Source organism: Ostrea edulis, chromosome 6 (assembly GCF_947568905.1).
Source record: "Ostrea edulis chromosome 6, xbOstEdul1.1, whole genome shotgun sequence".
NCBI classification, from domain to species: domain Eukaryota; kingdom Metazoa; phylum Mollusca; class Bivalvia; order Ostreida; family Ostreidae; genus Ostrea; species Ostrea edulis.
Genome location: NC_079169.1, coordinates 9,474,807 through 9,500,702, shown reverse-complemented (window position 1 = coordinate 9,500,702; position 25,896 = coordinate 9,474,807). Strand labels below are relative to the sequence as shown.

General features: G+C 34.3%; 1 protein-coding gene across 16 annotated transcripts; it reads right to left on the bottom strand.

The window, feature by feature from the left end:
• Positions 1-25,438, bottom strand: LOC125646474 (protein tyrosine phosphatase type IVA 2-like). 16 transcript variants are annotated; one of them, XM_056141498.1, is made up of 8 exons: positions 24,770-25,438; positions 22,009-22,070; positions 12,708-12,806; positions 9,417-9,947; positions 8,987-9,079; positions 5,786-5,916; positions 2,622-2,696; positions 1-1,352 (listed from the first exon to the last, which is right to left on the bottom strand). In XM_056141498.1, the coding sequence occupies exons 4-8, from the start codon at positions 9,525-9,527 to the stop codon at positions 1,241-1,243; spliced, it is 522 nt and encodes a 173-aa protein (XP_055997473.1). In that variant the 5' UTR covers positions 9,528-9,947; positions 12,708-12,806; positions 22,009-22,070; positions 24,770-25,438; the 3' UTR covers positions 1-1,240. The 16 variants fall into 16 exon arrangements, with proteins under 16 accessions (XP_055997473.1, XP_048728753.1, XP_055997477.1 ...); XM_048872796.2 differs by lacking the exon at positions 22,009-22,070; XM_056141502.1 differs by lacking the exons at positions 22,009-22,070; positions 24,770-25,438 and adding an exon at positions 20,959-21,160.
• Between the last annotated feature and the right edge of the window lie 458 nt (positions 25,439-25,896).

The window sequence follows — 25,896 nt, the reverse complement described above, 5'->3', positions numbered from 1 at the left end:
TTAGAAATTAATTTTTATTGCCCTTAACATACATACTGATAACTTATATGTACACCAATAGTTATAATGCATATGAAAAAATATATAATAAAGGCATTATCATTCAAAACCTATAGTTGGGTACAATTAGGGCCATAACACAGTAAAACATTAAGTTACATGTCTCACAAACAGAAGATTTAAGGAGGGGAAGCACCAATAATACGTCCAATGCTATGAGTGACAGCCTCCACTTCATATTTGTGTGACTAAATGGAGGTAACTCTTAAAAATATAAAATCTAGGGAACTAAACAATTTATAGATCTCATTCAATTTCTTTTCAAAATCTATATAGATTCGACTCATCAAATTGTATTATTTGCTAAAATAAATTCTACGGTTTTGAGAAAAGCTGATATATGTATTTCTAAAACCATTCAATTCAATAGATATACAATTTCATTGTTATCTTATTTTTTTTAAATAATTTCAAGACAAAATGAAAATATAAACCTGGCAGCAGATTCGATTTTGTTAACTCATTACAATGAATTAACACAATATTCAGAAACTAAAAACCTATCACCAAAAAATGAATTAAAAAGACTGGAGTTTACAAGGACAATGAAATCCTCCTCTGAATATCTAAGATGACAATAGATGAGCACAGATAGCAGTGATAATTTCATGAAAGCTAATAATGTAGTAATAATTTATATTTCTTGAACACAATTTCACATCTTTATCACTGCTTGGCAAGTATGAATCTGTTGATATAACTTTCACAGAGATGCATGTTTAAGGACAGTATGTTATTTATTTGAAAAAACAAAAACAAACAAAAAACAACTGGCTCCAACATACCATGTGTCAAATGAGTCCATAGACATTCTTGGTGGGGGGGGTGAAAACAGAAGCAACTTTCTTTTCAATTTTCTTGCTGAACAATTTTGATCTGATGGCAGATATTACTGAAAATGTGACTATATTGCTGACTTCACAACTGTGAATACTGCTAGCAGTAACAAGGAAAAGCCAGAAATTTCACACAATCCAATTCATTATGGGACACTGAATAACACACACTATTTAAAACTGGATAATTTAAATCACTACAACATGAAACAACTGGAATATCAACAAAAAATACTTCATTTTTTCCCAAGAAATTCATATCACAAATTCAGCATGTGTAGAATGAAATTACAGAACTAACTGACAATGGATGCTATATATGACAAATTTCAGTCCTACTGGAGCTACATTACACAGCACTGCTTATGCCCATTGCCGCGCTGCTTCAATCGAGACTTTGGACGGTAGTGTTCCAGGAACATTAACTGCTTAGCGTTGATTGCCCCACGTCTCTTTCTGCCAAAAACAGACAAAAACAATGCATTTATTTCATACAGACAATTCACATTTTTGTCTTCTTTTTCTTAAATCATCAAAAGAAACCAATCTTTCAAAGAAAATTTCTATTTCATTGTTACTTATCATATTTATCGCCTGTTATCTCTGGACACTGCTTATTTAATTCTTATTAATTGAAATTTCATTAAAAACAAGAGGTACTGTGAGCAATGCTCACTAAGAATACCCCCCGCTTACCCCAATCTCCCAAAGGGTGTTGGTAATAGGTATAAACTACCTCTTTTCTGAGTGTAAAAAACAAATGGCATGACAAACCGAACCATATTGCTACTTCGATGTCCCGTGTGTGTGACCATTGACCTTTTGACCCCAAAATCGATAGGGAGCATCTTCATCCCATGGGTAGTCCATATGTATGATATGGTGACTGTAGGTGGAAAGGATAACGCTTTAGAGCCCGGAAAACATATTGCTACTTCGATGTCCAGTGCGCTTGACCTTTGACCTCAAAATCGATAGGGAACATCTTCATCCCATGGGTAGTCCATATATATGATATGGTGACGGTAGGTGGAAAAGATAATGCTTTAGAGTCCGGAAACCATTGCGTCTACAGACGGACGGACGGACAACCCGATTCCAGTATACCCCCCACAACTTGTTGCGGGGGGTATAATAAATGGTAATCAAAATATATCTAGCACCATGACCTGACAATCATTAAGATCATCTATTTCTTATTTTCAATGTGACCATCAGTTGACAGATTCTCTATGGATGTCAAGTAGAAAGCCTTGTGCCCTTGAAAGTCAATAGGGGTCATGACCAAGCTGCCTATGGAGTTTGATAAAGGTCAGTGATGGATTCTCAAGTTATCAGGTGGTATGCTTAGTATGAAGCCCTGTAAGATTTGACCTTTTGACCTGAAAATCAACAGGCCTGTGCCATCTTCTAGTCATGACCACCCTGTATATGAAATTCCATAACTATCAAGTGAAGGTTCTTTAGTTACAAGTCCAACAACAGATTGTCTATTAACAGGTGCCTCAAAGGGGGCAAATAAAACTTGTATATTATAGAATTTTTCTCCTAAATGAACACTGGCCCCTAGCTTGATTTCTTCACAAATATATCCCACATTTTTTCTTTATTTAAATCTATCTGATTTAAGGGAAACTTATTGGGATTCAGAAAAGAAATAGAGATATTGGTAAGAGCACATCTTAAGAAACTCTTTTGCTGATGATCAGATTTACTAAAACTTACTCTCTGATTAATTCAACTGCATCTTCATACTTCATTCCACATTCAATCAGCGCAAGGGCAACTAAAACTGGTGCCCTGTAAAACAATGTATGATATCAGTACATGTACATACAGACACTTCAATATATCATATTCGGGATGTACAATTCGAATGAGATATGATTATATTCTGCTAATTACTGCCTCACAAACAAAGCACTGGCTCTATCTAAGATATCTTTATATTCTGATATAATATCATCCATTAATTTATTTGATCACAAAGGGAACTAATATTCGATCCAAACCTATTCTTATAGGGCTCTTCAATTTTAAACATAATTATAATTATCGTAAAGTACTGACAATACAATTTTTCTTTCCTTATGTAAGTAATTCTTCTTATACCCTGTTTGTGATCTGAATTAGAAATAAATTGATCTATTCTTTTCATCTGCCACAAGATGGCTTATTTCATCATAGAATGTGTGACAGGAAGGCTAACCTGGGAAGAACCGTAAATATTGAAAATGAAATCGAGCACTGCTGATTAATTAAGATAAATCTAATATGTCATCTAAATTCTTAGATATATTTAATTCATATATCAATTAAAAGGGATGTTAAAGATTAAGATCTCATTAGAAACACCCATGTAAGGAGCAGATATACCAGATTTAAAGGGACTGATTCACGATTTCCCCCAAAATTTTCTTTTTCGCTTTTAACGATCAAAATCTACTATCTGATGTGTTTAAGAGATTTCACATAAAAATTAAGGTTATAAATTATCACAGAAGCTCATTTTAGAGAGTTTATTTTTTTGCTTTGTAAACAAAGATTGTGGTATGTTATTGTTCACGAAATTTTCTAAAGAAATAAATATCGATCTAAGTTTATTATATCTTTCACATTTCAAGCATCTTTGGGGTAAAATGTGTCATCTAAAAGTTAAAATTTGTGACTATGCAAAATTAAGATGCTCTATTTTACAAAATCAATATTTCACTTGTTTGTTTGTATACTTAAAAAGACTCGAGTCTTTGTTTACATAACACAATTTAAGGCTAAACTATTGCTTTTATTCTTGCATTCAGAAGGTCAAAATTTTGGCTGTCAACATTAAGGAAGTTAGTTCCTGAGCTTTTGAGTACAACTGCGCAGGATGCTACAACTAAGTATTTACTGGTTCAATATTGATCCCATTGGTGCAAACATATTACACATCTATTACTTACTGAACTCTATCCAGTTGAAAAATTTTGTGTCAATTCAAATTTTGAAAGGGTCTGGCAGGGACTATATTTTATGGCGGAAGGAAAAAGTTCTAATTCTGCATGATATTACAGTTTCTGTTTCATCCAATGTATCGTCTATTTTTATACTCCTATACATGTATTTCAGTTCTATGATTTATGATACAGGTAGTTGAGACTTGGAACTAGTTCAAATGTTGTAGTTTATTAACTTGGTTGATATATTTTCCCAAAAAGAACACCGATTCTTCAAAAAGTTTTAATTAATTTACTCGAAATTTTGTATAAAAATTCAGTATTTTTGCCAATAATTCAAAAATTTGATCGCCAACCCCCACTTTTTTTAGTTGCATTTTAAATTGTAGGACCAGACCTTGAAAATTGTGTAAAATTTTAGAAATTGACATTACTCCTAATATGTCCTTAAAAACCATCAATTTTAATACACATAAGTGCAAAAAGGTCATTATTCATTTCCATTACTAGTATTAATTTATTTTTATCTGTAGTGATAGAAGACATGATTATGCATCTATATTATGTAATTATTGATTTGTGTTGCTTATGTTGTGCTGACACCGACAGAAATATCAAGTTTGATTGAATAGATTTTAAGTGCAAAAAGGTACATGTTTAGAACACTATCTCAATAACAAGCATTGCGACCCCAGTTTTTCTTTTTAATTTCCTAATTCTCCTTCAATGTAGAAATCAAAAATACACTTCCCAAAAAATTGACATTAATACTCTGTCAGGTGCGAACCTCTTTAAATGAGTTATATTTTTAATGTTTAACATCAAAAATGAAAAATATCAAAAATCGTGAAACAGTCCCTTTAAGCAGTGGGACAGAATTAAAGGTAAGGTATGGCATGCTACACAGAGGATTAAGAAAGGAAAAAAAAATTGGGTCAATGGGGGAGTCTGAGACATATCTTAAAGACCACTGATACGGACATAGATTTGAAGGATGAAGTCATAGTGGAGAAGACCAGGGAAACTGTTGTCAGAGGCCGTAGGCCGAGGACAACAGTTTCTCGGGTCTTTGCCATTACCGAGGGGCAATAGTTTTGACTGTTTCCTAGTAGGCATGAAATGATTGTTTTATTACCTAATCTGCTAATTGGGCAATAGTTTCTCATGTGACAGGGAAACGGTTCGTCATGTGATTGGGTAATAGTAGGTCACGGGATGAACTGTTTCACCCCTGCCTGTGTACCTTTCTCTGCTGATTAAAGATGGGAAACAGAAAAAATAGGTACTATCAATTCATATAGTAAATTAGGTAATAATAATAGCTACTACTGACAGAAACAAGACCAGGCAAAATGAACATCCTGGAACTACACCTAAATAATGTTCTATGAAGAGACCCGGTATAGACAGTTTTATACAACAGCAGTAGGGCAGTAAGGACAACTCTTACTAGAGTTTCCAGAAATTACCCAGACTTACAGCCATACATCTAAGTATAGACAGTTATTATGAAGATCAAAGTGATGGTGAAGCTGACAGTGCCCACAGTAATGAAGTAAATGAGGAGACAGATGATCTAGCTGAAACATGTCGACAATTTGACAAGAAGAAATGGGATTTTCTATTAGAAGTGGGCTATAAGGATTTGCCAGCAGTCAATGAAAGTTCACAACCATATGAATTCTTTAATTTAGGGCACTGTGACCTTGAACTTTGGATTCCTAAATTTCCTTGTCCGAATGAGAAACACACTATTGTCATTCTTAACAGTGTAAGTTTCCAGTCTCTGTGTGTACACATGGAGTGGAAATTCAATTCGATAAAACAAACCTCTCTAACTGAGGACAGAGAGACAGACATCTCACGATCCGGTGGAGATTAATGGTTATATATGTCATTGTGCACAAAAAAAGTTAAAAAAGAACTATCAATATCCCTGAATCCTTGACTTGCCTTCCTAGTCCAGCCACGCAGTGAACAGCCACACAACAGCCCGGTTCCTCTCTGAAGCGGGTCTTGAGCAGGTTAAACCATTCATCTACCACCATTGCAGGTGGTGGGTTACCATCATCAAACTGCCAATCCTAAAACAGTAATTACACAATCAATCAAGATATAAATGTTGCTAGAAATATTATAAAACAAATGATGCACCTGATGCAGATTACTCAAAATCCGTTCTATAGACAGAGAGGCCATAGTGATCACCATCAGAAACTGAATGAATCAATCTCATACATCCTAAAAAGAATACAAAATTGAGAGTAGGGGAAACAAGGACCCCTGGACACACTGGTTAGCAGAATTAGCATAGCTTCACAGGTGTGCTAACTTTGACCAGTACATAAGGAAAATTAACCAGTGGATAAACATTTCTGACCATGCTGACCAGTGTTTAACTTTTGAGTAACAGAATTTAACTGGTGGCTAAAAGTTCACCAGTGGATAGAGGATTTAACCACTGGTTAAGCTTAACCAAGGTTTTGAACAACCCAGTCCAGGTGTCTAGGAAAGTAAGCATCCCCTGTTGACTAGTCACACCCACTATATCTGGATCAGTTAAATGGAGTATTCCTAAAGGATAAACTGATATAGTAAATCACGTTCCAACATCACTCAATGATTTACTAATACTGAAAACAATATAAAAAGCGCTGATATTTTATGTTATACTAGATCTCTATTTTATATGTAAGAATTCTTATTAATATCTATAAAGTTATAAGTCTAGAAGTGAAGGACTCAAACAAAAGTTCAACTTGTAAAATTTCAATTCCAGATAGGGTAAAAATACAGAAAAGCTGCATGGTAATAGCTGGGTATTCATGATCACTCATCCTAAATTTTCTACATCAACAAGGTCCAGTACTGAAGCTAAATTTGAACATTCTCCTTTGAGATCATGGCCATTCACTTGAAATTTTAAGACTTCTTCAACCTAGTTAGTAGCAATACTTTGTGTCAGTTTAGTTTGAAAATATTCCAGTGGTCCCACAGGAGGATGAAACACGAACAAAAAGACAGAGTATAAATCAAAATATCTGTTTGCATTTCAGTTTAATTGTTTCCCCATGACAACTCATCTCTCCGATCAGTTGATAAAATTGGTTTAATATGTACATGTAGGTAAGTATGGGCAAATTATTTTGGGAGTGTGTGCTTAAAATGAAATGAAACTATTGCATCACTGAACATTAGGCCAATTCAACTTAATTAGTAGATTATCATCCGGGGTCACAAAAAAACATGGGACGGGTGGGAGGATTTTATGTTTTAATTTTTATTTCCTGAGAAAATGACATGACAAAAGGCATCACACAAAGTGTTAATCAAGTTAACATTCAAAGAATCCTTGGTAGAAGATATAAAACCAACATTCTGTGATCATTCACTCATGTCACTGGGAAACAAGTTTGTTTAAAATCGTAATTTTTGGGAAAAAAAAAAAAAAAAAAAAAATCAGGGCGGGCGAGGATGATAATCTATCATTTGATTTTAACTGGCCTTATTTCACATTCTTGAAAAGAAACAGTGCACACTCTGTAATATAATGATTAATAAACTATTGGTATAATTATGATTATGAAAATTTGTGCATTTTGGTTAAGATTTTTAAAAAAATTGTCCATAGCAGATTTTCATCCATCAAATGTTCTTTTTCTCCATAATATCACCTGAATCTGTACAGATCATTGACCTCGATCTCTTCTGAGTTAGTATTGATTATATTTGCATGTCTAATACCTCTGCATCCAAGCAAAATAACACTGTACAAATCAGTAATCTGCATTTAATAGTTGTTGGTAGAGAAATTCAACCCTGGGAAAAAAAAAGCTGATATGTCCTTTGCCAGCTTTTAATCTATGCTTGACAGAGCATTTCTTGCTTGTGAGAAGAAAAAAACCCCATTTCTATTGAACTGAAATCTTGTCTATAATTTACCCCTTTTGGTCACCCAATCTTAATCCTTCACACACGGTGTGTTAAAAATATGTTGCACTGGCAAAGGTTAAATGTCTGAGTATTTGTGAGGGCATGGCTCTGCCATATATAGTTCCTACAATACATGAAGATGGCTTTCCAAATCTATGTGTTGATTACAGAAATCTCTCTCTCTCTCTCTCTCTCTCTCTCTCTCTCTCTCTCTCTCTCTCTCTCTACATAAGCTCTTTAAACTTGAACACTCTAATACACCTCTAACATAAATTCTCTAAAATTGTATTTAAAAAAAAAAAGACGGGTAAAAGACTTAATTTGCTTTAAAAAAAATTAAACAAAAATAAATGCAGAGAGCAGTGTTGTAACCATTACGAAAAAGGAAATACTAAAGAACTTTTGTATGCCAAAGTCATGACAAAGTCACGGATCAGTGAATCCATTCACATATGATCTTCGCAAGGTCAATGCTCTTTGTCTTTGCTTAATATTCTTTTCACAAGCCAGGAATTTTTATCTCCAGTTAAAAAAACCCACATAACCAACTCAACTCTAATCAGGGAAAGGTGACTGTGAAGTGTTTTAAATGCCTTGAAAAGTCTGAAAATGGGTGCTGTTGTACTCTGGCAAAGCAAATAGCCAATGGCTGTGTCCGGAAATGCTGGTTCCTCCTTAATAAGGAAGATGTAGAGTGCCCTAGTTCTTTTATTTCTGTATCCATCCAAGTCTCAAGACTCAACATCAACTTCACTTGATCTTATATCAAAACAGTATAGAGAATAAAATATAACTGTGTTTGAAATTTCTTTGCTTTAAGACAAAGCACTTCCTCAATGAATGTATTTCTCAATGAACAACATATACATAGGCAATTATATGTACCTACCAAAATGGTACTTAATACCCTGTCAATATCATGCAAGATGAATGAAAAAGATTGTGCTATACAAAGCTGAGTTTGAGACATGGACACCCATTGAAATTTAAACGAACTGACACTGATTTACTAGAGTGCAAAGGGGTGAGGAGAGCACTAACCCGATCACCAAACTTGACAGTCAGGGTTGGCTGATTGAGTCAGATCAAATGACTTAATCGACGAGACTATTTTGACTGATTTGAATACTTCCTGTGCGATACAGCAAAAGTTTGCCCCCCCCCCCTTTTTTTTTTTATAACTGTTACTGGGCCAGCTAACACATATTTAATTGTACTCACCAGTACTCGTATTCCTTCTTGCACCAGTTGTTCTGTTTTATAAGTTGGTTCACAAACTCGGACTACATCTTTTGCTCTTCGCTTTTTCAGTTCCTACAATACATGTAGTTTGAAGTTACATCTTTAATCTCCAGAATTTTTTTTCTAGCATATCCAAAGAATATATGATGTTATTTTTCAAGAACTGAAACATTTAAACTCACAAATACATGTAACCAAAACAATTTCCTTTTTCTAAACAGTTAAATCAGCATGCTTACATACTAAATTAAAAAAAACAACAACATTCTGTGCATGATATGCATTGCCTCCTAAGTACAAACTAAAGTTAACACTATCCCCTGTACTATGTTCAATATGATATCCTTTAAATGAAGACCTAGATGAAGCAGATGAAATTGTGGATTGTTGAATGAAATCATACACACACCTCAATGAACTTCTCCATAGTTGAGTCTGTTGGTCTATCCATAATCAAGAATCGCATGTTCTTGAACTCAATTTCAGCGGGTTCTGGGCGTCTGGCTTTCATGGCGGTCATTTACAAGTGAGATTATACTCCAAACGAAAATATAAGTAAATGCTGTTTCAATGCAGCTGATAGTGGCAATACTTTGTTACATAAAAGAAGTCTTGGTGTCAAAGTCACTTCAAAACCAGATGCTGTGTATAGATGTATGAGGTTCAGGGAAGTCCCATCATGCACATGAATTCTATTTTTCTTGAGATGAAAGACAAATGGGTGGAATCCAAGTACCCACAAAAGTTTGTACAATTACCCCATCAGTGTTCGCCAAAATAAAAACAATCCATAAAATGAACAAAACGTGACGCTAAAGCACCGATAATTTGGCAGCCACTGACTGATTTCCTAAGCTAGGGTTTATACGTGTTGGGCCTGGCAATAGTCGCCACTGTTTGTAACAAACTCCATATATGTGTGACCAAATTCACTGCGGAACTGCAAAAGAGAAAGAAACAATTTTAAACATTATTGTAACTGACAACAAAACTGGTACATGTACATCACTATCAAAGTCTAACTACAACAGATTAACTGGTATTACATGAATCTGTTCGAGTTCTAGATGTTCTATTTTTAGAATGGGTTTTTTTTGTTGTTGCAAGAGTTGAATAAAAAGATGATGTAACACATGTTTTGCCATAACATTGTATGTTCTAGGAAGGAGGGCTCTCGTAGCCTCATTTTTAGTATTAGATTGTAATTTTTGTGGTAAAAAGCACTCTTTAAGCATTCTATACACACTCCACAGAATTACCTTTAGACTTTTACATCTGGGGATTGGATTGGACTTAACAGCTGATTTGTGACAGTTTGAACTCTGTAGTAAACCTGCATCAGACAGTTTTTGTGAACTTTGGTTAAACCTATATAAGTTATTAGTAATTGTTTCACAGATATATTTTTCTGTAAATAACTTTATATAAATTGTTAAATCTTTGAATTCTTTGTGATTGACTTTTGCTGGTCATGATAAGGTTTATTCTGACATGCAGGCATAATGTAGAATGTCATCTAATGCCATAACACCTAGTTGGTGCAGATTCACAGACTGCAGAATTTTTGAAACTGGTCGAAAAGTTAGACTGAGGAATTAACTCTCAAGTTTCTTTTTAATCGCCCACATGTTTGTGGTAGGAAAAGGTAAGAATTTTTCCTTGGGATTTGGGCACTTTCGTATAGGATAGACCGATATATCTTTTTTAAAATATGAATAACTCTGGGTCAGCTTTCTGACAATACAAGCTATTTGAAAATATACATGAGCTGAATCTTTGTTATGCTGTATTTATGAGGGGGTAGTTAATAAATAGGCCGGAATCTGAATGTCAAGCACCTGCTTGAGTTTGATGTAAACAAACTTGTATATGTTGTCAGATGGCTATGTATGTGTTTTTGCTTCATAAATTGTTGAGGATAAATTCTTTTATATGTTGTTATAGGACTAGTGTACTTAAGTTGTGCAATTTAAGTTTTTAAAAAAAAAGGCTATAGCAGAATCTAATACTGGAGTGCAACCTAAGTGATAACATTATACGAACCGGAAGTAATTTGGCAAATGCAATTCTGGATAAGAAAATGACAGTGTTTATTTTCGTCTTACTATTTGTCAATCTTAACAGAAGAAATGTTTTATTGTATTGAAAATGTCTAGTGATTTAAAAGCACCAGGATTCAAAATCTGCCAAACATTTGACTTGAAGAAATTAAACTTCCATCAGCATGATCAGTCATGTTCAAAATTTACTGGGATGCCCCGTGGACCAACACATTTTCCTGCAGACTGGGTGCGATGCAGAACATTTTCCTGCAGACTGCGTGCGATGCAGAGCATTTAAATTACGCACATTAGATGTTTCATCATATAAATACTGAAGAATGTAATTGTTTTTCTGAGTTCAATTTTATTTGATCACATTTTCTGAACAAAATCCATTGACACTACCTTTCAAATTCCCATTTTCCATCTTACTAAGTAAAGGTTACATATACAAACATATGTACATCTTTTGTTTACATGTCTCACCATTTAGTCAACGACAACCTCATGAATATTACCATCAACAAATACAGTAACAAGAACACACACACCCCACCACCACCAAGTGTGGCAATTAATACTGAAAAAGATATTTAAACTTTAAAGTTGCTAGAATGATGTCTGCATGTAATGACAGTGAATAATACAGATTATCTTTTGAGTCTGGGGCAACCACAATATGAAGTTTGATCTCTATTTATAAAAATAAAATGGCAGTGAAAATTGAATAAAGCTTACAGAGTATTTATTTCATTTTAATATAATCATTAGAAACATGATCAAAATTTGTCTGCCCACCACACACTTGTTTCAATTACTTGTCAGTATACACAGAAATCAAGTTACATGTTTTTTGGTTTTTTATTTACCCACTATCAAGTACAATGGATGTAAAATACTATTTTTACACACACATCATCCTTGTTTACTTGGAACAGACATCATTGAAGTACCTATCCAGACACTGATGCATTGCCACTTTATACATTGTAGGATTTACACACCAAAGCAATGAAGCAGTTGCAAGTGCTACAATGCACCTCAAAATGGAGTTTCATGTTTTTGTTGGTTTTGCTCTAACAGTTGCTACGTCTTCTTGTGAAACCATTCAAGCTCACCAAATGCAGATAAACCCAGCATTATTAAATTCTAACTCATCTACTTAACCTTGGAGAATGTTTTAACAACATAATAACAGGCCCCAGAAGAGGCTTGCCTATACATAATCCATGTCATTACCCAGAGAGTTGGGGACACCCTGGTGCTAGATCCCCATTTAAGCACTTCCATAATTGTCCCATGTCTTTGCCTCTCACAGTGCAATTCTGATTTCACATAAACTTGATAATCTTTCAGACAAATGCAGCCCTTCAGGGACCACCCTGGCCCTGTTTTCACACACCCTCTACACAACAATGCACCTTAATCTGTCTGAAACAGTGCTGTCTCGTTCCACTAGTTTCTCACCCATACAAGACAAAGACTCCAGATGCCTCTAACATGACAGTGCAGAAATAGTCTATACACTGTACATGCATAAACCAAATCTCTTCATTTTAAAGAGTACATGCAATTTTTTTTGCTGAGTAATATGTACAGGGGGAAAATTTGATTTTTTAAAATCTCAGGATTGAAAGTATTTTAAATTGATCACCTACCTCAGCCTGTAACCAACAGCTCTGTGGAGTTAGGCATAGGACAAATTCTGTCACAAATTTGCCCCTCTCTTTTACACGTCCTCGTGGGTCTCTCATCAACTGGAAAAACATAAAACATTTCTTTAAAAGCACATGTGATATTACACTTATCATCTTAATGCAATTTGGGAAAAATAATAATAGTACTTGCATATTGCTAAACACTAGGAAGTTTTATTCATACTAATAATGCATGTTGAGGCTAGTAACTCAATGAACACTATAAATTCTCTCAATAATATGACTATATGTTGACAGATGAAAAATAGCCTAAACAATCATCTCAGTCACAATGTTCTGCATTTTATTGAATAATATCAAAGATGGGTGCAGCACATTATTACATCCACAGATTGAACAAGAACCCAATCTAGAATGCAATATAAAGCTTGCAGATCTTTAATCCTTCCCTCTCCTAAAAGATATCACCACCAGATTCCATAAAAATAATTTGTAAGTGGCTTACAGAACTTAATATTTCAGGAACATGAATATTTCAATATGCTGATGTTCAGGCACAGTCAAATTACTCAAAACATTTTAATTTCGTGTGAATGGCAAGACACTAGCTGAATGTATAAACCACACAACTTCTCACATCAACAACCATTTCCTTCAAAATGAAAAAATCCCCTCCTGAAGGCTGTATAAAAACCAGGTCAAGAGATTAGGAACTGTCTTATCTAATTCCAGGGTGACATTTAGACTATATTTAGTAATGACATGCTCATTTCTATTTTCAGATTATATCACCATTTTTACTCCCTATATGAATGACAAGGCATGCTTGATTCTGACAGTCTCAAGATATTTCAAAAATTCTAATTTCTTGTCCAAAGTAATACATGGCATTGTGATTAAAAACAGGTACAGTTTGCATCACATCAGAATATACTAATTAGTACATGGGCCATATCTGATGACACAAGTCCATTGATAGATCTAATATATTGAGGTCATGACCAGTCATCTGTCAGCAACAACGAAATGCTGTCAACAAAGCTTCACTGTCTCTTGATCCAACAGAACACGCCAGGCATATACATGTATGGGAGAAGAATTTTTTTCACAACAAAGTTATCAGTCATGCCTCAATCGTAGTTCACCTTAATTCCTCTGCCTCATTACTCACATTGTTCTAACACCTAGATTCAATTCACCTATTTCCACGCAGCATATTTTCCACAATATCTTTTTTCAATAATTTAACTTCACACATGACATAGGAACAAAATTAATTTCCTCCAATCATTATTTCTACACCACATTGACAGATTATACACATTTACACACAACAGGTCTTCTGATTTTGCTGTTTATACTTCCTCGTATTCAATATAACACTGGGGTAGCTGTTCATGTTGTACATCATGATCTATCAATTTACAAATCATAGCACGTCCTTTTGCCTTCTCACCTGACGGGATTTGTTGTAATATCTCTCTCAGAGGATTATAAACTTTGCATGTACAATATATAACCCCAACACATTATTTCTCAATGCCTGTGCAAACAATAGGTTTGAAGCTGCCACAGTGGCAGATGTAAACAATTATGAAGATGGAATGCAGATTTGTTCTTCCAGCTCACAAACAAATAACAGGATAGCACTGCACTGTCAGACACAGTAATGGAGACAGAAAGAAGTCAACACCTATGACCCATTTCCAATTTGTCTCCCTATAACCAACACTATAACTTTGTCCAGAGAATGACTGGGATAATCCCGCCAAATGTGAAACAAGATCTGTATACACACGTTTCTCACAACATCAGACATCACTGTCTGAAATTCAACCATGTCAAATCACAAGTGTACACCTACTTTCTCACACAGGAGTGGAGCTTTACTCTATGGGCATTCCCATGAACAGTACTTCCCAGATCACTGATGAAATTGTATTCGTTGAATGCCTATAAATAAACACTACACAGCCTTTTAGGCTTATTGTGTGATATTTAAAACCCCCATACTTGGAATTTTTCAGTACGACGAACTTTCATCTGATGTTATATGTTATCAATGTGCGATACACCGCTCTATTAAATGTGAATCCAATGTTCTTTCAACTGTCTAAAATGTACTACAAATAATTACATTAGCAGTACAATAATCTATATATACATATGTTAAATTAATAACAGTGATTTTCATTGACAATTTAACAAAGCAGTTTGCATTATGTCAATAACTCAACAAGTATAAATTTATATCTTTTAGTATCAAAGTGTTACAATCTACTAATAACAACAGATGTCAACAGCTTTAGATGGGGGTCGAGTGTTCAGAAGGTCTAATAGTATAAAAACTTGTAAATCGATCTATTCTATGAAATTCTGCATTGATTGAAAGAGCAGACTGTGCTATGAACTACACTGAGTAGTATTTTTTTCATCTCATACAGATAAAAGCATTGTATTATACCATTATACAGCTAATTACTGCAACACAAAGCCAGTACCAAGTCATTTTTCCACGTCATCTTATGAAAATGTCTCACAAGACCTACTTTAATGCCTCCTGGTGACAAGACTGGTTAACCATGACAATAATTCCAGCCCAGCAGCACTAGTCTGTGTGCTTATACTTATATATATCTCACTATACAGAACACAGCTGTTCTACTACAAAACTGAAGAGGTGCATCTACATAAAAAGCAAACACAACTTAACACATACATAAGTACTGTGCAAAACATTCATTAGCACAGCACACTCCTAGTCACTGGGCTGTTAATCCTAATGGACCACACAAGGAAAAGTAAGAAGTACACAGATTGAATCAACACACCTAATTTTCATTGCTATAGTCTTGACATTTCCATATCACAAGTCTCTATCTCTGAGGTAAACAGCCACACCCACTCAAACAATAAACCGTTCCTGTCATTCCTCTACATACACCAAGACATGCTATCAGTAGATGTACTTCAAACAAATATATTTTCCTTCATTTATCTACATCAATAAAGCCATGACCCGCCAATACTTGCGACTTGCACATGAAGGTACGTGGTTGATTTGAAATTACTTGCACTATCACCACATGCTGGTCACCTGGCTGAATGAATCACACAAAATTCTTGTGAATTGGGCCATATCAAGTTATTTTTCGTTTGATGCGAGTCATCAAAAGATATGAATAAAAATAAAAAGTATCCTGAAATTTTGGCTACAGTGAATTTTTAGAAGCTGTAACATAAAGGCACTCAATCAGGTGTATGTATATATATGTATATAATACTGCTATGTATACATTTTTGTAAAGCTTCTGAAGATGTAATGAAAGCGCTAAAGCTTTACGGAGGATTTCTGTGTTTTCTTTTCATATTTTTTTAATATACATATATATATATATATATACACACACACACACACTATCCCTTGACAGGTGATTTAAGGTAATTCCCCATACCACGTCAAATAACGTTAGAAATGTTATTCACGAGTCACGAACGTTATCACACATTCAACGAACCCGACTGCATTTTGGTGAATGTTGTAGACCGTATTAGGACTGATTGTTTGAAAGCAAACAACAAAAATTTAGAATTAAAAAACAACAAACGAATCGCAATAATACAAACAAACCCTTTTCATACACATTGCGTTATGGCACACAGTCTTTTAGTAATTCCCGTGAGATTTCTGCAAATATTACAGATTATGATGTTAAATTGTGTTGCCAACCTTCAATTTATCTATTATAGGCCATTTCTTTTGTGTGATTTCTGATCAGATCATTAATGACGGGTAGAAATATCGTATCTCCTATACAACTGACAAAATTTTTGTGTGCTACGTGTACTGACAGTCACATATTTTTGTTATGTTTTCCTTATAATTTATTTAAATCTGAAAGAATACAATAGATGTTGTCATGATCTAAATAAAATATATGCATAATCTAAAGCTATACTGACGTTGTACCCCCTTGCAAATTTTTTATATTTATTCACAAAAATCGCTTTCGAGGCCCTCCGAATCCATAATAAATGTGCATATATATGCTGACAGATTTATATTTAGGCCCTATAACTCTAGGCCTAGGAGTCTTACGTTTGTGTTCTTGTACGTACAGTATGGATCATGGGTGTTGTAATGTAATTTTCTTTTATCTAAAACACTTTTCTGGCCGGACATGGATTAAAACGTCTCGGAATGTACGCGGTACTTACATGTCGTTAACACTCACATCGCATGGCTGTATCGTATTGTTAAAAACTACCAGGAACTAAAAATTACCAAGGGGGCGAGGAATGCAGAATTCATGTGTTTTTAAATATATGAATTTCCCAAAATTTGTAACTTGAGCATAGGTTAGCATTCTCTGAATGAAAGTTAAAATTGTAAAAATCAGTCTGATCTACATTATTTTGTTCCAACTAGATCTGACGACATAATTTTATTTTTTCATCTATTGTTACGTCATGTCAGTGTTCGTGTGACGTAGGCTAAGCTCCATAGTAAAGTTAGGATTTTTCTAACTTCAAGCCTGATCCCTAAAGCTTACGGCAATCAATGAAAGTGGTTTTTAGTTATTTGAAGCTTTAATATTTTAAACTGTTTTTCAAAAACTAGCCTGTGATATTTCTTGAAATGGTAATTTAGTAATCTAAATGGTGAATGAAACATGTTTGCAGAGATAGGAATTTTAGACACCATTTTCCAATAGGTGTTTTTTCAAGTTTTTTAACCTAGATGGCTCTCAAATTATCCGATACCCTATCTACTTCTAATGTCAAATGATAGCTGGAGTGTAAAGGTAAAACATATTGAAATGTTTCAAAAATCTGAAGGTTTTTGAAAACACAAATTTCCGGATACGGTAGGCTATGGTTATAGTAAAAAACTGACTACTATACACGCATTTTCATCACCTAGAAACCAAGAGCATGGTTCAGTAGATGAAAAATTATTGAAAATAGTCAAATGCAATACATTTTCTTTAATTCATATGAAAGAAACATATTTCTATCGTTTAGATAAAGACAGTGCCTTAAAATGTGTGTATGTTAAGACTGCTTGTTTTAAAGTGATGTGTTCTATTTTTAGAAGTGGCTGTACTCTGGGAAAGGCCACTGAACATTTGGTCAATATACATCCTCGACAAAATACATGCGAATTTTGATAGAAATCTGTAGGTTTTTCAATATTAAGATGTGGTATGGGGAATTACCTTAAAGTTCCCAATAGAGAAAAAAAGCAGTCACATGAAAATTCTTTGAAACTAAAGATTAATGTATTTATTCTCCATTAATTGCTTTTTCCCAACTAAAGAATTAAAAGTCACTTTGAATGAAATTTAACCATGCATATGTGGTCATTGCTCTCAAAATTAGTGAACAAGATATTTGGCATGAATTGAAATTATTTTTCAACAAGTGGCCTACAGGTCTTATTGGTCACCTGAGCATGCTGAATATTAGTTAAAAGTAATATTAACATAGTTGTCCACAGGCCGGGTTGCAAAATCTATTTAATTTTAACTGTTCTGCATATCCATTCAGATATATTCTGCAGCAATACAAAACACAAAATGCTCCTGAAAGTGCCCATATTAAATGATACAAGACTTAATTTACATAATAATGTTATCACTATATGACTATTTTGGACCCGCCCTAAATTAGAACCTTGGGGTTGTGAAATTCACAATTTTAATTGGAATATATCTGTATCCCATTTTCTTTTCCTTAATAAGCATTTAGTTTTTATAATAGTATCCTATTATTAGAGAAGTCCTTCAAATGATAAAGACATTTATTCAATGACCATAATATCCATTTACTTTCAATTTAGTATCAATAGCATTAAATAAGATACTAATTCATATGTTTTACATACACTACATGCCAAATTAAACTAGAACTGTCCTAATGAGACTAATACCCCCCGTGGGACATATAAGATTATGGGAAATATTTAATGCAAGCACATTGGATATTTTCACATTATATATGTCCAGCGGTATTAGAAATAAACTTCGGACAAATTGCGAAACTCTGGACAAATTGTGTCTATTACTACAAGTACAACCAAACCAGAAAATGTCTGTAACTTCCATAACTGTTAAAATATTTCAATGAAAATAGAAGATGCACAACTACCGGTACATTATATATATAAGATGAGAATAAAGTTTGAATCAAATCTGTTCAATGGTATTAGAATTAAACTCTGGACAAAGTGCGCAACCCCCAAAATGAAAAGAAAATGTGTGTAACTTCTATAACTGTTAAAATATTTCTATGAAAATAGGAGATGCACAACTACATAATATATAGAAGATGTGCATAAAGTTTGAATGAAATATGTCCAGCGGTATTAGAAATAAACTTCGGACAAATTGCGTCTACGGACAAACGGACGGACAAAGTGATTCCAGTATACCGCCCCCCCCCCCAACTTCGTTTGTGGGGGGTATAATGACCCTACTTAGGAGTCAGATGACCTTTATCCCATGGATCATGAAATTTAGAATTTGGTCAGAAGCCTTCCTGGTCTAGATTACTATGCATTCAGTTTTTCTTACAGATATATGTAATCGTAGAAAAGAAGATTTTTGATATCATAGGTCAATTTATGGCCGTAATAACCCCTATCCTTAAGGCCCTGGGGATGCAGGAGTTCTGAAAAATTACAATTTAAGTCCCCCTTGTCTCAATGATGCTTCATAACAAATTTGAAAAGAGTATAGAAGGGTATATATATATATATATATATATATATATATACACACACACACACACACACACACACACACAGGGTGATTTCAGCTTCTCCATCGTCAACTTCCCATATTTATGTAGCAATATTCCATTATAGTTATCAATAAGTTGAAGAAAATGTTCCAAATTGTATGCATGCCAGATGATCGACTGATGCCGGATGCAGACCAATAGCAATAGATCACCTGAGTGACTCAGGTGACCTAAACATGCCATATTGGCTTTCAAATTGTCAAACACTTGCCAAATCAATACACAACCCAAATGATTTTCAATATGACAAACAAATTCAAATGAAATGAAAAAAAAGTTGATTCAAATATTAGATTTCTCTCCTTCTTAAAGACCATTTTCACTAGGGAGAGGGTCCAAATAGGCTATGCCTGCTGCCCAATACCTTTAACTATCTGTGAATAAAATTATTATAAATCAAAGACCATTTTCATTACAGTGGGGCCTTGGTTAAAGGGACACTTCACCTTCTTGGCCATTTTTTTTTGGGGGGAACTGAATTTTCACGTTCTTCTGCATTGTTAATACAGAAATCCCAGATTAGGCTGGTCAGTTTTACTAATACATTAAAATCACAGGCAATACAGAAATCCCAGATTAGGCTGGTCAGTTTTACTAATACATTAAAATCACAGGCAATACAGAAATCCCAGATTAGGCTGGTCAGTTTTACTAATACATTAAAATCACAGGCAATACAGAAATCCCAGATTAGGCTGGTCAGTTTTACTAATACATTAAAATCACAGGCAATACAGAAATCCCAGATTAGGCTGGTCAGTTTTACTAATACATTAAAATCACAGGCAATACAGAAATCCCAGATTAGGCTGGTCAGTTTTACTAATACATTAAAATCACAGGCAATACAGAAATCCCAGATTAGGCTGGTCAGTTTTACTAATACATTAAAATCACAGGCAATATCGCTTGGGTTCGAATTTACTATTAAAGAGTACTGTTAATATTTATTTCAAATCACATATCAATGAAGGAAGCAAAATTTATTTCTTGTATTAATATTTGGATTCTTTCATTTATCTGGAAGATTTTCCTGGACACCTCAAGCTTTCAGATTAACAAGGCTCCACTGTATCAATTCAAATTAACATGTGTTTTCTTTACATCATCTGTTTATATGAGTGACCTTTGAGTAATATAATAAATGTATAATAACAATCATGTACAAAATATGTTTACAACCAATGTAGACTACTTTAAATTATTATCTTGTATAATTACACACATCCTGTATGCACATGTATGTTACATCTGACAATCTAACTCATAATGTCATTTATCAGGTTGAAAACATATTTCCTGTAAATATCTCCATGCTTTTGTTTGGCCTGTCTAAAAATAACACTGTTCAATGTTTCATGAACCCTCTACAGCAGCAGCTTTGTGTGTGTGTGCATGTGTATACACACACAATATATAAACACACACGCTCCTTCAACATTCTCACCTACACACTTCCTTTTCATCCCTTATTAAACATCAGTTTAGTTCAGATAGGGGTTAGAATCCTTTGGCAATGACAGCTCAGATGTCCACTAACACTTGGAGAAAACAGATGCAACACAAAGAATAACAAAAGTGTAATCACTAAACAGTACCAAGGAACATGTGTGTGTTATTAACTGTACAGTGATAGAGCAATCCACGCCCACACATTTCATAATACGCTATTGTATCCCTATGGAAAAAGATTCTCAATGTTATATCTCTACTACACCATTATGAAACCCTGTTTACGTATGTAAATATCAATTTTTCCCATTGACTTCCCACGCATTTGGGGGATTTAAATGAAAGTGTAATAGACATGAGTCCAATTTTTAAATGCATGTACATATTATAAGTACATGTACATCAAGATGTTTGGGACATTGATTGCTTTTTACTGATTGTTTTATTATTAGTCCTTCAAACTTTGATCAGAATCTGTGGAACATTTGCAAAAACTAAAAAGAATTTACATACACTGTATTCGAAATTAATGGTAGACCGATAAACCGAATCTATGTGAAATGGCACCAGTCTATACCAATCGTAATTGACCTACACTGTCCATAATTCTTTCTTGTGATAGATAAATAAATGATATTCCTGTTAAAAAAAGTTTAGTTGAACCATTTCATGTAATCGAATCATTTCAGATGAATAAATAAACTATAAAATCCCAAACATAAAAGAGTCATCTTTGTTTTAAAAACGTTATGAAGAGAATAACAAGAATTTGCATAACATTGTTATAGAAAAGAAAAGCGCATATATACTTTCTTAGAACATGAAAAGTAAAAAGTTTTAAATTTGTGTCATTCTTATTCAATGTTGCAGTCTATGTCAATTTTACAACCAACTTCAAGTATCTAGTTTCTATGTTTGTCACTTACTCAAATGAAAGCTGTGAGAGTTATATGAATACATGATGATAATGAATACATCTTTGTCTTTGGAGTGGGACTGCCAGAAACTACTTGTTCAGAAAGGAAATACAATGTGGGAAACTAACTTTTCAGTCCTGCAGGCATTCAGTCCACAATCATTTTATTTCCTATAGACCACACCAAATTCCTAGAGACCGAAATAAAGACACTAAAATTAGCACATGAAAACTATAATTGCTGAAGATGTAAGATATACTGTGTATTAAGAACACTGATTTGTCAGCTCTTTTTAGCATTCTAAAAGAAACAGTTAAGGCTTTGGAAAGTTTGCGCTTGCTGGGTCCCCCATCTCATAGAAGAGGTCCCATTGGAATCCAGGGCAACTAAACTGGATGGTCCTTTGGATGACACTGCAAAAGGCCCGTACTTGTCACAGCAGGTGTGGCATGATATTTAAAAAATCCTTCCCTGTTCAAAGCCCATAAGCTGATGCTAACATAGGCCTTAATTTTGCAGCCCTTCACCAGGAACTGTGATGTATCCATGAGTAAAACATTCTCAAGCAGGATGTTAAACAATACACATTACCAACCAACATCATAGAAAGCAAAAACATGTCCGTAAAGAAATAAACAATACACAACCAACCAACCTCACAGAAAGCAAAAACGTGTCTGTAAAGAAATAAACAATACACAACCAAGGAAACTCACAGAAAGCAAAAACGTGTCCGTACAGAAATAAACAATACACAACCAAGGAAACTCACAGTAAGCAAAAACGTGTCCGTAAAGAAATAAACAATTAATACACAACCAACCAACCTCACAGAAAGCAAAAACGTGTCCGTAGAGAAATGGCCACCCAGTTGATGATAAGCAGCGATTAAATGAGATCGTTACTGGTAATGAAACTTGTATTTATGTTTAAAACTGGGGAGGTTGTGGGGTCGTAACTGGGGAGGTTGTGGGGTCAAGTCCTGCTTGTGTCATGGCTGTGTCAACCCCAAGAAAAAAAACATAGGTAGTGATTTCTCCTTCATCAAATGCTTGGATTTAGAAATCAAGTGAGAATTGGTCTCTCGGATATGATCTTAGAAACAAATGACACTGTTGGTTATTTAAACCTGAATTTGACACAAACAAATATCACATACTACGAACTTTCGACACTAACGTCTGTATTCCTATCAGATACCCTGGTGACAAAGCAGTCATGTAATACATAAATTCCAGTACTTTTACAGATTGTTTATTCTAAATTTAGTCTGTTGGTGTATCATTTTTGTTGGTGATATAGATTATTCTTTGTCACTTTTTCAGAGTGTGTAGCAATTCAAATTTATGTAATATGTCTCTTAAAGAGATTTTGAACAAGTCTGACAACTTTTTGAGTGAAGCAAGCCTGTGACTGGTTCATAATTTCGTTAGAGTTTCCAATCCTGTTTACTAGCCCCCCAAAATATGATGAATAAGACGACAAAGTTTTATTTACAGCCATTTAGATTTATTTCATATAATGCTCATATTCTATCAAGAAACAAATTCCTTTGAATGATGTGAGGTTCTTCTGTCATCTTATTGTCTTTATCTGTGTCACTCAACTACAGCCAAGCTTCAGTCTCTTCCCGGGTCGTGTTTCTTGGTTTAAACCATTTATTAAACATGGTGGCCAGAAATAACAAATTATTACAATGGAACCAAACATTGATTGATTGATGATGTTTTCCGCCATACTCAACAATTTTTTATCTAGTGGCGCCCAGTTTTTATTGGTGGAAGAGAGATCCCAGATATAATGTACCTGGGAAGAGACCATCGACCTTCCGAAAGTAAACTGGGAAACTTTCTCACTTACTGGCGCGAGCGGGATTCGAACCCGCGCCGATAAGAGGTGAGAGGCCGTGTGATTTTGAGCGCGATGCTCTAACCACTCAGCCACGACGGAGGCCCCGTTAACCAAACATGGAAGGAGATCAACTGGGATAAAATCACCTCACAGGTCTCATATATAATTGCCAAACTGGTCATGATCACCAACAAAAAACTTAAGATTTCAATTCCTTTTCTGTTTATTGAAAAGAAAATGTTTTTTAACAGTAAAGACCGACATAAAGAGTAAACATCTTCTTTACTGATTGAGAGAGTGTTGACCTTAGTCCTAAATTTTACTAACCCAACAAATTTTTTACTTGTCCTTTTGGAACACATCGTTGTCCTTTTGATTAACAACCTTCTGTGGTATGAATGATATCCATGTCTAATTAATGTATGCAATTGAATTTTGTGGTTTTCCTCTCTCTACATTGATGGGACACAAGGTAAAACCAACCACACAATAATAGTCACCATTCTTTATGAATAATTCCATATTAGTGCATCACCTTGTCCACTGATCATTTTGTTTAGATTCAACTTTGCTACAAGTTACTGCTCCTGATGAATATTTGGAGAGATTGAGAAAGGGGGGTGGGGCACATTGCTGCTATTAATATTGTTATCATTTATGCATGTTCTACACTTTTTTTTGTCCTGATGGACTCTTGAATGGTCAATAAATATCAAAATCAAAACTGATAAAAGACAATATCCCTGATATACGATATAGACATGATAAATGTGCTGTTCCCAACTCATTCATTCAGGGGAGAGAAAAAAAAAAAAACCTTCGGAATAATCAATGAATTTCAACTGGATTTTTATAAAAATATCATGTTTAACCTTGGAGTAGCGGTTGTAATGAATGAAGTGTTAAAAGTACAATTAAAATTCATGTCCAATTTCCACACTTGTACTTCTTCAGCATGTGAACTCGCTGAACCTTTGTGTGAACAGATTACCTCATCCTTATTTAGCCATTTTTTCCCAAAATAATAATCATACTTACCAGTACGTTGTTACACATTGAATGTCCCAGTAACTGTAACTTTACTGTAACAACCAGATCTAAGGATTGTATGGCGAGACACCGTGAGTGACGACTTCTTTCACCTCAATGTGTAACACCAACATGGCGGATTCTGCGTGACGTCACAAAAATTTATGGGGTGCCAAAAGGGAAATCGATTTCGAGTTTAAAGTTTTAGCATGACCTTGTGCCATGTAGAAATTACTTTTAATTAGCAGACTTCAGGTGAATAATCAAAAGGTTTCGCTAACATTATTTTTAAAATCACTAATTAACTTCATTCATCAAGTGACACAAAGGCCTACTGGTCAACGCAATATAGCTATAGGCCTACTCAAGCTAAACAATTAAAAGACATTAGCAATTTCAGGTATCAATGTGTTTTTATTGACTACACAAAAGAACTCTATGCAAACTTAAGGTCTTCATTTCCTAGATCCTCTTATAAAGGATTAATGTAGTAAACTGCTGAGCTAAAAGTTTACATTTGAGTTTCAATTAGGGATATATTATCAAAACTTTATAAAATCCCATGATTATAGAATTTAAATCCAGCTGTTTAATTGGCAGCAATCAATCAATTTCATAGCAAAACAGATGTAATAATTAATTGATGGTTCAATAAAATAACAAAACAAAAAAAAAACAAAAAAATTAATTAAAATACTCTGGCTCTTTTTAATAATTGCAGGTTCCTTCAAATTCATATTACACCCTTTTGGATCACAGAATTGGGTTACTTCAGAGGGACATTTATTTCAGGTTTTACAGACCATGATATATTGCAATATTCTAATCCGTTTTCAGACTTTCAGGGCAGGTAACTCTCTGATGCCCATAATTTTCTACTATGACAAAAGTCCCATTATGATTTGGACATAGCCGGTCCCCTAAGATTTTATAAGTATGAGAAAAATAAACTTTTCAAGTCACTTTTCTGCCTATACTTGGATGAAATCAGATTTAGTAGTGATTATACAACAGCTATATAGCTTTTAAACTCCAGACAAACAAGGTTATTCATATTTTCTTTTGGAGGGGGTATAACGATTCTAATTAAAACATGATTATAAATAAATGTACCATCCTTTAAAAGAGTACCATTT